The sequence below is a fragment of the Simochromis diagramma genome, unplaced genomic scaffold, assembly GCF_900408965.1.
Source record: "Simochromis diagramma unplaced genomic scaffold, fSimDia1.1 OVJJ01000389.1, whole genome shotgun sequence".
Lineage (NCBI taxonomy): Eukaryota > Metazoa > Chordata > Actinopteri > Cichliformes > Cichlidae > Simochromis > Simochromis diagramma.
The window spans coordinates 1,014,778-1,028,155 of record NW_024387227.1 but is presented as its reverse complement, the minus strand read 5'-3'; the positions used below and the strand labels follow the sequence as shown (position 1 = coordinate 1,028,155).

The window sequence follows — 13,378 nt, the reverse complement described above, 5'->3', positions numbered from 1 at the left end:
AAACAAAGAATAACATTTTTCTTAATCCTTAAATCATCCTAGGGGAAGAGGTAGGGTATACCCTGGACTAGTCCATCGTGGGGCTAACACAAACAGATAGGGACTCACTCTCTCACATATCGACACAAACCGAGAATTTAGAATCACCATTAACCGAAAAATCTTGTCTGGACTGTGGTCGCAACTGGAGGTACACAGAGCCAGTTAATCCAATTTAAAAGACCAGCAATTTTTTAAAAAGGAGTGTTTAAATAAAACGAGGTCATAGGATGCAAGAAGCCAGAAATAACATTCCTAAACATGGCTAAATAAAATCATGCCACTGGAGAAAAAGTCTCAATTGATGTTATATTAGAAATTTTATTAAAACAATTTCTTGCAGCTGAATTACACTACAGGCCTGTTTGTAAGGAACCAATCAGTGCATCTTCCCATTAAAAGGTTCAGGTTTCCATTACAAGCTAAACCAAATAATAAAGTCAGTGAATAAAGACACACAGACTAAAGAGTTGAACATTAGAGATCTTTGGTGAAATGTGTAGGGAAATAAGTGTGCCATCCTCGTGAGGACTAGCTTGTGTTTTAGACTAGTGGAGTGAGGACGTTTTGGCCGATACTCACTTCTTCTTATCCATTCAAAGGCCTGGTTGAGGCTCAAGACTTAGTTTTACAGTTGAAGTGTTAGGCACTCAGATGGGATGGTTATGGACACGGTAGAGGGCTCAGGAAAGCATTATGTCACAAATATCCACACAAATATGGGTGTTTGACACACAGATCCATCCACCTGACCTGTTGATAGCACCGTTCACAAAGAAAACTCAACACAACACTGACATTGTTTCAGAAGACACACATGCGACCAAACTTATTCCTTCACAAAACTTGAGGTACAGGTTTCAAGTTCTTAACACTGATTTTGGGCCAATTTTACTGCATGGCCTTTAAAAGTAGCCCATTCAGACCTTTCAGTATGTCATCAGTCACTGTAGTCCATCATCCAGAAAGGCTAATCTGTACTACCAGCAAATGTCAACCATTACTCAGTCCAACTTAGAAAATGCCACCCTTTATTCATGAATTATATGAATTTAATGAGGGCTCAAGCACAGATGGTTCTTATTTTTCACACACGGCCTTACACCTGGTCATAGGTCGCATACGTAGACACTACAGAGTGATACAACCATAGGTTAGGGTGTGATTGTTCTAGATGGGGTTTAAAAAAACGACGGGCAGCATTAGATTGTCAGACTGACAGTAACAAAGACAAACAAGTTCCTGGTAAACCGACAAGGTCAAGACATCTGAGAGACCGACGGCTTCCTCCTCCCGCCCTTCCACATCTTCATCAGTTTTTTGGAGCTGTAGGATACAGTCTTCCACAATCCTGGAGGAGGGAAAGGAGCACACGGACCACCCATTAACATGCGTAACATAGTTCTCTTATATCACCCCAATCATTTTTTTATAATCTAGATTGTGTGTAGAATAATCAAACAATATATGATAGACACTGAGCTTTGGAGGTCTTGTTAGGCAGGTTGTCTTTAGAATGCACCAGTTTGACCAGTTCCCCCTCTCTATCTTCAGGTAAACCATTCATCTAGCTGTGGCGTACACACAGACACAATACACAGTACATAATATAAGATTTCTTACCAGCTGTAGCAATGCCTTTGATACTTTGTGTTATACTGGAGGATTTCACAATGGATGAGATACCTGGGAAGCAATAAAAACAAGCTCAAACATGTAATTAAAACACACTTAATATCTGTTTCCATGACCCATTTCTTCCTCCCTCACTGCCTCTGCTTATGCCAACGTTCCTCTAAAGAGAACCGATCCCATTTCTTCGTCATCTTTCTTCTCTACCTTGTTGCACAACTGTTCCACAGTCAGGATCCTGAGCCACCTGGAGCAGGATCTCTTCCACATCCCGGTTCTTCCCTGGAGGATCAACCAGCTTTGTGATCCTTTGTTGGAGAGTCCGAGGTAACGCCATCAGCTGAGTAAATTGACCTTCTGGGCTTTTGTCAACCTTCAGGAAAACATACAAAAATAAATGAACAGAGATACATATAGTTGGCCAATGATCATTAAACTGACCTCACGGCCCACTGCTCGTTAGTGGTGCTAGTTTCAGTCTTTATGAAACTATACCGTTTATAAAGATGTGAAAACCTGACTGAAGAAGTCACCTGGGTGAAACAAAATGTTTCTCCCACTGAGCAGTCCAGATGAACACAATCAGCTTTCAGTGATAGCTGGCAGAATAGCTCTACAGGTGCTTTACATTGTAACTATTAGGAATGAAAGTGCATTTTTACTTTTTTGTCATCTTTTAAAGTATGCTTCTGTAGAAGTTTATTCAGAAATCAGAGTCATTGGGGATCTCTGCAGCACTGTAAATCAGGTACATTTTTTAAAAGTTAAAAAGAAAAAAAAAAACAAACAAACAGCCAATGCATCTCTGATCTGCCGTTATCAGACATAACCTAAGAGGCATTTTGTGTTCACAAAATTGGTCCTATTGCTCCAGAATATTTATTTACAGCTGCGAAGCTCAACATGACATATATAGGTCAATATAATTCACTAACTTCAACTATTTTAATACAAAATATGGCTTTTAAAAAGTATTAAGCTTTGATGAATAGGTAATGGTTTTATGATCTGATCTGCACATCAACACATGCACACATAGGCAGCTGCTAATGCTAAGAGTTGCATAATATTACTGTAACCTCACTGAAAACGTGCCAACAAAAGCAGCAAAGGCGGCACCTCGCATGTTGCCATGTGTCATGCTTTTTTTTGTTTTCTTTATAAGTGGGCTCGTGTTTACATTGCAAAACTCCCCATCTTGCAACAGATGACTGCAAAAGATATCACACATACAAAGACATACACATTTCTTGGCTCTTCTTCTCGTAATCGCTCAGAGTCATTTCTCAGGTATTCAGTGTTTCGTTGGAAAAACAGGGAGTGGTTGCAGCATTTAAAAAGTACGCAGATTTGACTGCAAAGAAATTTGCCATTTATTGAGTAGACACACAGTTACCACACTATACCATTAATTACTGTATGTAAAATAATAAGGGAGACTTTTAGTGTGAAAATCTATTTGTGTATTTCACAAAACAGGGACGACAGCTGGATAATTTCACTGTTTATAAAAGGTTCAAAGGCACTTTAAAGAATTTATCCATCTTGTTATATTTCTGGAAATATATCGGTAGCTGTTGTTTCATGGTATTACATTTCAACGCTTAATAAGGACAATTTCTGAGGTACAGCACTTCAGTTTATTCAGCTGACACTCTGTAAAAGTACCCAATGTCCAAACTGAGCTGCGTTGCTCAAATATCAGAGATGCTGAAAGAAAGTGTGTATTCTTCTGGTGCCTGTTTACAGTATCATACCTCAAGTTTTCCTTGGTGAGGTTTGTAGACCACTTGAGGGCAATCTCTTAAGATGTTGCTATACAAAATCCTGAAGTGTTGAATGTTGTCTTTGACGATATTGGCCACCTTGGACTTATCCTCTCCAATCACCATCCTAAAATCCCCTTCAGAGGAGCAAAAAAAAATAACAATAACACTTCAGTTTGCCTAAGTCAGGTGTAATACAGAATATTTGCTGTTATCCGTTTTAATTTTCAAAATATGTGTCTAATTCCCAGAAGTAGTAAGACAGTCATTAGCACACTCATAATCATCTCCCATAACAACCTGGAGTGTTACACAGCACTGTCATTGTACGCACACTCTTTGCTTTAAGACACTGAAAGCCTCATGATGAGGATAACATGTGTTGACTTCAAGCCATTTCACTGCATATTATCAGGAAAATTAAAAAGTTTAATTAAAATGACGTTGAATAATTCTGAAGTCTTCTGAACAAGCAGTATGTTTTTCTAAACTACAAAAGCTGGAGCATTACAGCTTGGATATTAATCCCTGTGTTGACTCTGAATAACACAAGCAAGCAGTATATGTGTGCACATGGGAGAAAAAGATCAGAAAGAGAAATGGTCTTATTCTGATCTAAATCTGCAACTTGAAAGTAATTATGAAAGTATGCAATCTTCTTAAGCTCTGTGCGGTTTTATAAATCTGCTTACCAGCATAAGAAAGACCAGCTATCTGCAGGAAAAGGTCTTCCTCAGTGAAGCTCTCTGGGAGCATCAGGAAGGAAGCAGTCACAGCGCTCTTCAGGTTGGCGACCAGGGCAGCGCGGAGCTTTCGGCTCTCACTCTGGACCAGCAATCTCACCTAAACACAAGTGCAGACCAATGCAGTACGTTATCAGAAGAACTAAACGTGAATGCAACAAAAACATTGTTCTAAACCCTTGCATCCCATTTCAGATTACACATTACAATAATTATTCTAATAAATGTAAATAATCAGCATAGTTTGTCTGAGGGTTCAATAACAGTCCAATCTGGATACCAACCGGTTTGTGCAGGCGCCCAGCTACATACATGGTCTTCCAGTGTATCAGGTCGTCAATCAGAGAGTCTGTACTTATTACCCCATATTTTATTATCTGAGAACAGGAGAAGAATTATGCAGTTAATAAATTAAACCCACAAAAACCTCTAAAAGTAAATGCACATCTGAACATGCTTGCATCACCATAAACAAATGAATGATTTTTGATTCAGACATGCATTTTGTATAGAGGTGATCCTATAAACTAACCTACAAAGCAACACAAAACACCATCACTCCTGTGACAAATTCACAGGTTATGTGAGGAGTTTTGTGTCTGTAGTTAGAGCAGGGCACATTGATGGTGCAGACATAGAGAAAACTAGAAAAGACCTACAGATGTGTTTAGGTTTATGAGAATGTAGTCATTTACCCTTCCATCCACAGGCACCAGCGTGTTGTAGTACACCGAAGCTCCGTGATCATTTTGTATGGAGCTGATCACCGTGGGACCCAGCAGCTTGAGGATGGAGTAGTGTTTGCGATTCTGCAGCAGATTCATGGTGTGCCACGTCACCGGGTCGTCCACCGCAAACACAAAGTCCAGCATGTTTTTCTGCGTGCATCAGAGGACAACAGAGGATCGAAGGCATTTCACTACATCACAACTTCAAACTGTTAAGGAACAACTTCATAGGTATCGCAGTGTATTGTGTGATTTCGTGGTAACATATACATATTGTAAATGCATGTCAGAAATATAAGAACAATCCATAGTTACACGTGTGCAAAAAGTTGTGATGTAATACACAATATGGTGTTTACATCACTGAAAACAATTTGATTCCTTCATTTTTTTTAAAGACTGTATGATGGTTTGAAGTATTGCAGTGTAATGCGTCAGGAATTATCTATGTTGTGATAGGACTGTTATGCACAAACAGCCTCATTCATGGACAAATACTGAGTCCATGTCCCAACATACACATTTTCACTGATGTGTGTATATTATAGAGAATACAGCAGGGTAGATGGCTCCCTGCCACAAATACAATGTTGTACAGTTAACTTGCGGATTAAAAAAGTGTAAAGTATTTTGTATACAATACTTACAGTGCAGATTTAACGCCATGAGTACTCAGAAACAGCTATGTGTCTTACCTCCATTTGACCTTGGCTGGTCCCATGCTGTTTAAAAACGCCAGATCCGTAGGCAAAAGCTAAGCTGATGTCCTGAGGAAACTGTGACAGTATCCGTCTGTAAAGCACGCTGGTGTTGTGCAGAGCTGGAAGAGTCATTTTGAACTAGCCGAGACACCTGTCCTGCAATAACACGAGCTAGTTAACGGCGGGAAAACCTATTAAATAAGTCGTAAAATACAAACTCGACTCTGTGAAGTATGAGAGACATTACAGACGGAAGGCCTCAGTGCCACTAAGCACGACCACGGCCAGTGGACAGGATTAAAATGACTCAATTTATCGTTAAACGTCCATGGTGTCAGTTTAGCTCAGCTGTGCACTTCATAGTCGACGAAAATATGCGTCACAGACGCCGCTCCGCACCGGGGGCTGACGGGAGATGTGGTTGGTAATGGGAGGTAAGCAACGGGAGCCGTTAAATTCCCTTTAATCACCCTTAATACACGTGTGTTGTATTTTTTACAGAAATACTTGTATATTTCAACGTATTACTACAGTTTACTACTTGGAAAACAATTTGAAGACGTTTGAAACGCTTTATATTTAGCCAGTAGATGGCAGTTTTCCATTAGGTTTAGCAGGAGGGAATGAGGTCATGCTAATTTCCTATGTGGAGTCGCTTTAAAAAAAAATTGAACCAGGGCGAGTTTTTATACGTAGTTTCTTTTTCAAAAGTTATAACTGAAGGTTTAGAATGAATTTGGCTCAGTATGTTACTTCTCTAAAATAATTAAAAGATTGCTTAGGAGTAGTTCTTTCTTTTGTTGTTCCTGTTATGAATAACTGAATCATGGACATGCCTAGAACTGGTGCACAAATGTCTATGGATACATATAACACAAGTTAACATAAGTTAACAAAATATGTCTTCCTTGAACTTACAGAGTTAGAATAATATCTGTGTATGATTCTCAATTAAATTTCCTTCGCTTTATTAGTAAGAACGCATTTGTAGTCCAAAACTTTACCCAGTTAATATAAGATAACTGTGCCAAACTCTTTTGTAGTGGTAGGAATGTCATTTATTATCATCATCATCATCATTATCATATTATTATTATTATTATTATTATTATTATTATTATTATTATTATTGTTGTTGTTGTTGTTGTTGTTATTGATAGAATTACAGTCTGCCAAAGAGTGATTGCCGATGTTTCTGTGTGTTTTTATGTCTAATATCATTGCTTACATTAGTAAATACACTGTATTAAGATAACATCACAGGTAGCAGACATCAATTCATATTGAAAGTGATGATGTTGATCTTTTATACTACCTTTATACTGTCTAGGAGTTGGAAAATCAGCCTTTTGGCTTGTGAAGTTTTTTAGTTGCCTAAATCCACAAACAGCAGAGCCTCAACAAGTTATTTTGTGCCTTATTTCTAAGTAATTCTTTTCCTCATACTGCACCGTTGCACAAAATCGGAGGCTATGCAAATACTGATGTAAACGGCAGAACCTATGCAAAGCAGTATGCAACCAAATCAAACATGTTTGTGCCCAGTTCTCCCAAAAAAGCAGGATAAGCAGGGATTGTAGCACCAGTGAGCATTTTTCATTGTTTTTTTAACACACGCTTTGATTTCAGCTCTTGTACATTAGTTTTGCTCTTCTTTGTGGCTAGCAAGGACCAACAACCATGGTGTAAAAACCAAAGTGCCTTAAGTCTGCATTCTATCGTAAGGCCAGCAGATGGCGCTAACTGTGGTTGCAAAAAGCCCCTCTGTAGAAATCAGTTGGAAAAAAGCTCTGTCTCGACCTCTGCAAAAATGTTCCTGCTGAGTTTATGGGCTCAGACACTCACTTTGGGGTCATATTGAATTAAAAAGTTTATTTTGTAATCAGTGGTCATATGTTTTAAATTGGGAGGATGATCTGTGGTATGAAACCACATGCTCATGAGCACAGGTCAGACCCATTTTCCTCATTTTTTTGCAACTAAGATGGCGACAGCGGGAAGTTCCAGATCTCTACAAAGTTCCAGATCTCTCAGGATTTCAAAACTGGTCTTCAGAAACCCCTGTGCGATGTCACATCAGCTACGTCCACTTTTCAAACTGCTTGTAAAAAACGCACAGTAGCCCACAGACCGAATTTCTATGACAGTAAAAAAGCTACAACAGGTAAACGATTGCCAGCAAAACTGTCCCTACGGTTGGTGCGCTACAGTATTATGTTCCAGTCCTGAACCTGGCTGCTCTACCACTGAATTGAGGCTGTAGCCCCTCTAACTGGTGTAAGGCTTTGTTCTTATTAACTTTGCCATCTCTGCCTGAAATTCTGCAGTCAGGTCCTGTGGTGTGCGCTCTGCCCTAGGCTGGTACACCATTAGGCCTGAATATGGGTATTCTGTGCTTAAAAAAATAAAGCAAGAGAAGTGATAGAGCTCCCTTTTTCAGTTTCTCAGTCCTCGAGAGGTAACGACAACGTCTCCTGAAAGTTTCTGAATACAGATCTTTCAAAATTCAACATTTTAAAACCTCAATTTAGAAAGTCAATGTTTCTTTAAATATAAGAACTGTATACAAAATAGAAAATACCGACTTTCTATGCTGTTTTTGTTGAATTTTGTAGAGATCTGGAACTTACCATCACTATTTTTATTCTGCAGATTGAAATTTCCAGTGATTGTTTTGAATGTTAACATAATGAGCAAAATCCAATATGATGCACACACATTGCAACACATACACACACACAGCGGCATGTGCAAATGCATCCACGCACACACTGAGTTATTCAGGTGTATGAATTGCTGCATAAAACCTGCTGCATAATTTGCAGTATGAAATTATTTTTTTAATGAAGTCAGCATAAGGTCACACTGTTTTATTTTTTTAAAAGCTTGCAACTTGCAGCCAGCCACAGAGCCACCCTTCCTGATCAGTTTAGCCAGTCAGTTGGTGTCACTTGGATCAATAGGACTGTGGTGCAATAAAAACAGACACCATGAAGGTTCTAATGTCAAGCTTTTGCTACGCCTGTTTTAGAGCAGTCATTCTGTTATTATAGAGTTGATATAAATCATAGTAAAATAATCACCTCTATACCTATTAGAATAATAGTAATAAAACAAATTCATAAAAATGACCATAAAATTACAACATCTTGAACTAGATTAAATGAGCATTATCTCAGTGACAGTAACAGAACAGTTAATACACTGCATGAGCTGGAGCCTAAATCCATTTACCTTTGAATATCCTTGTTTTCTTTTCTGTGTAATGGATTTTTTATTTAATTTGAAGTCAATTTGATTTGTTAGGGTTTTTTTGTTTGTTTTTTAAATACATCTGTGAAGTGCTAACTTGAACCCTCATGAAAGCTCTTCAGGGAAAGAATGGAATTGGTTGATCTTTGTGTGGCATTTAAATTTCATATTGAATGTCACATCTTGTTAAAAAAACAAAAAAACCAAGAAGATAATGTAATTCTACTGACAGGATGATGAGGTTTGTTCCTATCAGCTCCTAGACTCTCAGATTGTGCACCAGAGTGTTGTGACTCCAGAGAACAAATTCAATAAAAGCAATTAAAAGCAAATATCGAATTAAATCTACATCAAGAAAGGCTTCACTTACCAGTCTGAAAATTCTCATAATGCTAAAGGGCTGCGAGTTTTTCAGTGTGGGAATCACGTCAAATACAGCGGTGGTGGTAAAAGACAGAAGACTGCTGTGGCTACCATCAGTCTTACCCACTGGATTAGCTGCTAGTCGTATGGGCCCGATGCTCACATCTATCTGACTGAATTAATATTGAATGTAGCTACATGACACATCAATGTGTCTGCAGCTCATTATGGGAGTGTCACGAGTTGGACAAATATTATCTTTTTTGGTGATTGCTGTGAGTCATCTTTTCAGCCAAATGAATATTGATAAGATTAGTGAATCCTGACTAACAAGCTCTCTCAGTGCATTAAAGCACCTTGTTAAATCAGCAGTGAAGCACCAGAAGGAGTAAAAAAGGGTTTATTTTATTTTATTGTATTATTATTTTTTAAATATTAATGCTATACATGCAGTATATGCTTTCTATTGACCTTTAGTGATTCTACTTAATGCTTTTGCATGACCTTGTAATTATATTATTGCATTTAAATAAGATTCATAAAATATATTCTTTTTTCTGTTTCCACAGCTAAACAATCCTTATTAACGGCAGTTAATCTGAATTATTCTGGACACAGATGTCAACTTGTAAAACTGTGTTAGTATTACTTTGTGAGGAAAAGCAGCAGGATTAGTCCATTCAGCAAATGACCATCCGCATTGAATGATACCAGTCCACTGAATGGACAGACTTCGAAGTGGTTGCCTGAATTCCAATGGCACTCTTTTTTAAGAGAAGGCCCTAAAATATCTGGTACAAATTGGAAAATGAAGCAGGCAGACATTTTTTATTATGTTTCTCATAAAGATAATACGATGTCTAATGTAAGAATCCACGCACACACACACTTACTATCCAAGAAAATACCAACAGTTAACAATTCAGATTTCTAAAACAGTTTGAAAGAACCAGTAATCATCTATTATTTCTAAATTTATATGCGTGTGCTTTTGTTCCTAGATTCCACTTCTCGGGAAGCTGCAGTGGTTTTTTTACGAGTCCTCTTTAGTAAGGGCTCGCTGCACTCCAAGCATCTATAATCTGCTTGGTTTATGCCGACAACACACTGGATAGTTATTGATGCCCGACATTCAAATGACACCTTAAAAGCTTGTCATCCCAGCGCTCTATTGTTTGCTTGAATGAGACTGAGATAAGACTGCGGTAACTTATCTTCGCACGGCCATCATTACGTCGCCTCACCACCCTCACTTTAACACTCCTGATGTGTACGTTCTGAACTGTTTCTTTATTCCATACCTGAAATCAAAATATTGGCATTTACTAGCAATTAACAGAATCACCTAAATATGAAAATGTTTTAAGTCAAGACAGGAGCACATGAAGGAGAGTTGGAAAAAGGTCAGTACAGGGAGATTACAGAGGCAGACAGATCGAGATATGCTTTTGTTTCATTTTTCAGCTATTTAAATTTCAGAACAAAATATATTATTAACTGTTCAAATTACCTGTAAACATCGCCTTATCCACTGGGAGGCGAAAATTGTATTCCTCTTGGTCTGAATCTGGAGTACTATAGTATTCCTGTAAGTAGTATTCCTGTACAACAGCAGTATAACCAGCATTGCTTGGTAACTTTAGGCTGTAGGGATTATGACTGTCAGTGTTGGGAGCAAATCTGGATATTGGTTAGCCTTATTAAAGAGTACAAGTGCATATAGGGAAATCATGCATATTTTAGCTGCTCTATTTAATTTAACCAAGTGAAGTTAACCTGTTAAATTTAACAAACAGAGCTAGTTACTTTATTACAAACCACATTTGCTTAACCAAGTCTGCTTGGCCAAGTATAAATTACCCCACTGACCGACCAGCATGGTCATGGATGTCCCTTACATATTCTGGCTTGTAAGCAGTTTTCATAGGTTTTAGTGTAAGCTTGCTTGTTGCTTTATTTTAAACAGCACTGGCCTGTAATATGGAAAAGTTGTAACACAAGATTATTGTAAAGATACAAAGACCACAGTATTAAAACATATAATAATAGCTCCTCACTTTGTAACAGCTGTACAGCACTGCTGCCTCACAGGAGGAAAGTCCTGGGTTCAAATCTGGTAGTTGAGGTTCTTTGGGGAGTGTGCATGTTTCCCCTGCAGTTATGTGGGTATTTCAGCTTCATTGCACAGTCCAAAAACACCCTTGTTTTGGTTAATTGGTCTTTAATTGGCTGTAGGTGTGAATGGTTATCTTTCTCTATGTGTGTGCCTTTTGACAAACAGCCAATGTGTCCAGGGTTAACCGAGCACTGACCCCACTCTGACCCTGAATCTGGATAAGTGCAAAAAATGGATGGATATGTGGACTTTGTAATTAAAATGTACACACACCTAAATGACAGTACTTTACATCCTGTGTCATCTATAGAGGCCCCAAAATGCTGTGCATGTTTTAGTATTTACTCTGCATTAAATTAAAGAAAAAGGAAAAAGATTCTTCCAACCTTTTATTCATTTTTAGTAATAAACAGTTGATGCTGAAAGGTTTGTGTAGTCAGTCACGTTCTTTCAGCCCAGTCTCAGTCTCTCATGGGCATTAACTCTGACATCGATCAAGACAAATTTGTATGTAATATTTTTTAGTAGGCAGTATAATTCGTGTGTACAGTAGAGGCAACCGAAAACCTTTATAAATCCCAGTTTTTTAATTATTCCTTTTAATTCCTGCAAATCCTTGACATGAAACTTGGTTGTGACTGTAAAATATTGATTTTGTGTACCCGGGTACAAATCAGTGTGTATGACGGGGTGAGATGAAAAATCGAGTTCAGGGACATGAAACACTCAGTTACAGATTATCACTATTTGGTTCTTAGGGGAAACTGTGAATGGAGGTTTCCAGCTTTTGGCCTAATAAAGTAAAATCTTATCTTTTAAAACAACAGTAAACTAGTTTCAGATGCCACACTGCAGAGAGAGTCCTTCCATGTGTTTTCACAGTATTTCTGGAGATTGCCTGAAAATAAGTGCAGTGACTGGAATTAAAGCAAGAAATATCTGTCTTTCTGATTGTAAAATACCTAATTAAGAACTAATTAAACCAAATCAATATTTGTGGTGGTTGCACATTGATTTCCCTACTAAGTGGTCTTGGTGGTGTCCTATAAATTACTGTGAAAGTTCCCAGTGAAACTTCTGCAGCAGATTAAGTGGCAGCCTTTATTCAGACGCCACAGCTTTGACAGATTAGCCTTGGCAAAGACTCAGACAACAGTTCATCTTGCTGTTAACTGTTGCAAACTTTTTGGTTTTTCGAATTTCTGTCAGTCTGAATCATAGAAGTACAGATCATGCAGATTGGCTGTGAGGCAGTTAATACACTAGCTATAACTACGTGTCTGCACAAACACAAACATGTCCAACAAATGACTAACCAGGAGGATCTTTTTCAGCGCTCGCAGGACTGTTGCCATGGAGATTACAATTGCTTCCCATGCCTGGTGGAACATCAAAAGAAAACGCAACATTAACCAGGCACACACAAACACACATTTAACTGCCCAAGACCTGCAGAAGAAGAGCGATACAGAGGCTTCTGATTTTATCTTAGCCCATAAAGGGGTTGCACTGTCACCAAGCATGGATTGGGCCAATGTCTCACTCAGAACCAAGTGAAAGTGAACCTTGAACCCACATTTGAGGTAAAAACATACCAGTTTGCAAAACAGTTCAATTATTTAAAAAAAAAAAAATAGTGATTATGTGGATCATGTATAGAATCCACTTCCTACTGCTGGCAGATAATAATCATAGCTTTCCTGGGTTGTGCCCCCCTTTGTTTTAATTAACTTGCCAATGCATCTGAAATTACACCCTGCAAGGAAAACCTCCATTTAGAAGGTTTTTCATTCCCTCAGTATTTGCACTCTCATTTAGTTTAAAAAGTATGAATTTGAGAAAAATTGAAAAAGTGATTTTAGTGTCTTTACATACAGTTTATGGATGCAGCTTGACAGTCAAGCTTGCTAACGTTAGCTGGTAACTTAAATGTGGTCACTTTAAAGTTTGCCGCTACACTGCTAGCTGGCTAGCCTATGTGTAGTCATGTCAGTAATGGTTGTTTTTCATATTCACAGAAGTATCTGCACAAAGTCCT

General features: G+C 38.2%; 1 protein-coding gene across 1 annotated transcript; it reads right to left on the bottom strand.

The window, feature by feature from the left end:
• Nucleotides 1-340: 340 nt before the first annotated feature.
• Nucleotides 341-6,019, bottom strand: tamm41 (TAM41 mitochondrial translocator assembly and maintenance homolog). The gene is made up of 8 exons (XM_040052297.1): nucleotides 5,604-6,019; nucleotides 4,876-5,058; nucleotides 4,465-4,557; nucleotides 4,130-4,280; nucleotides 3,429-3,574; nucleotides 1,879-2,044; nucleotides 1,663-1,725; nucleotides 341-1,390 (listed from the first exon to the last, which is right to left on the bottom strand). Exons 1-8 carry the CDS (start codon nucleotides 5,739-5,741, stop codon nucleotides 1,299-1,301), a joined length of 1,032 nt encoding a protein of 343 aa, XP_039908231.1. The 5' UTR covers nucleotides 5,742-6,019; the 3' UTR covers nucleotides 341-1,298.
• Between the last annotated feature and the right edge of the window lie 7,359 nt (nucleotides 6,020-13,378).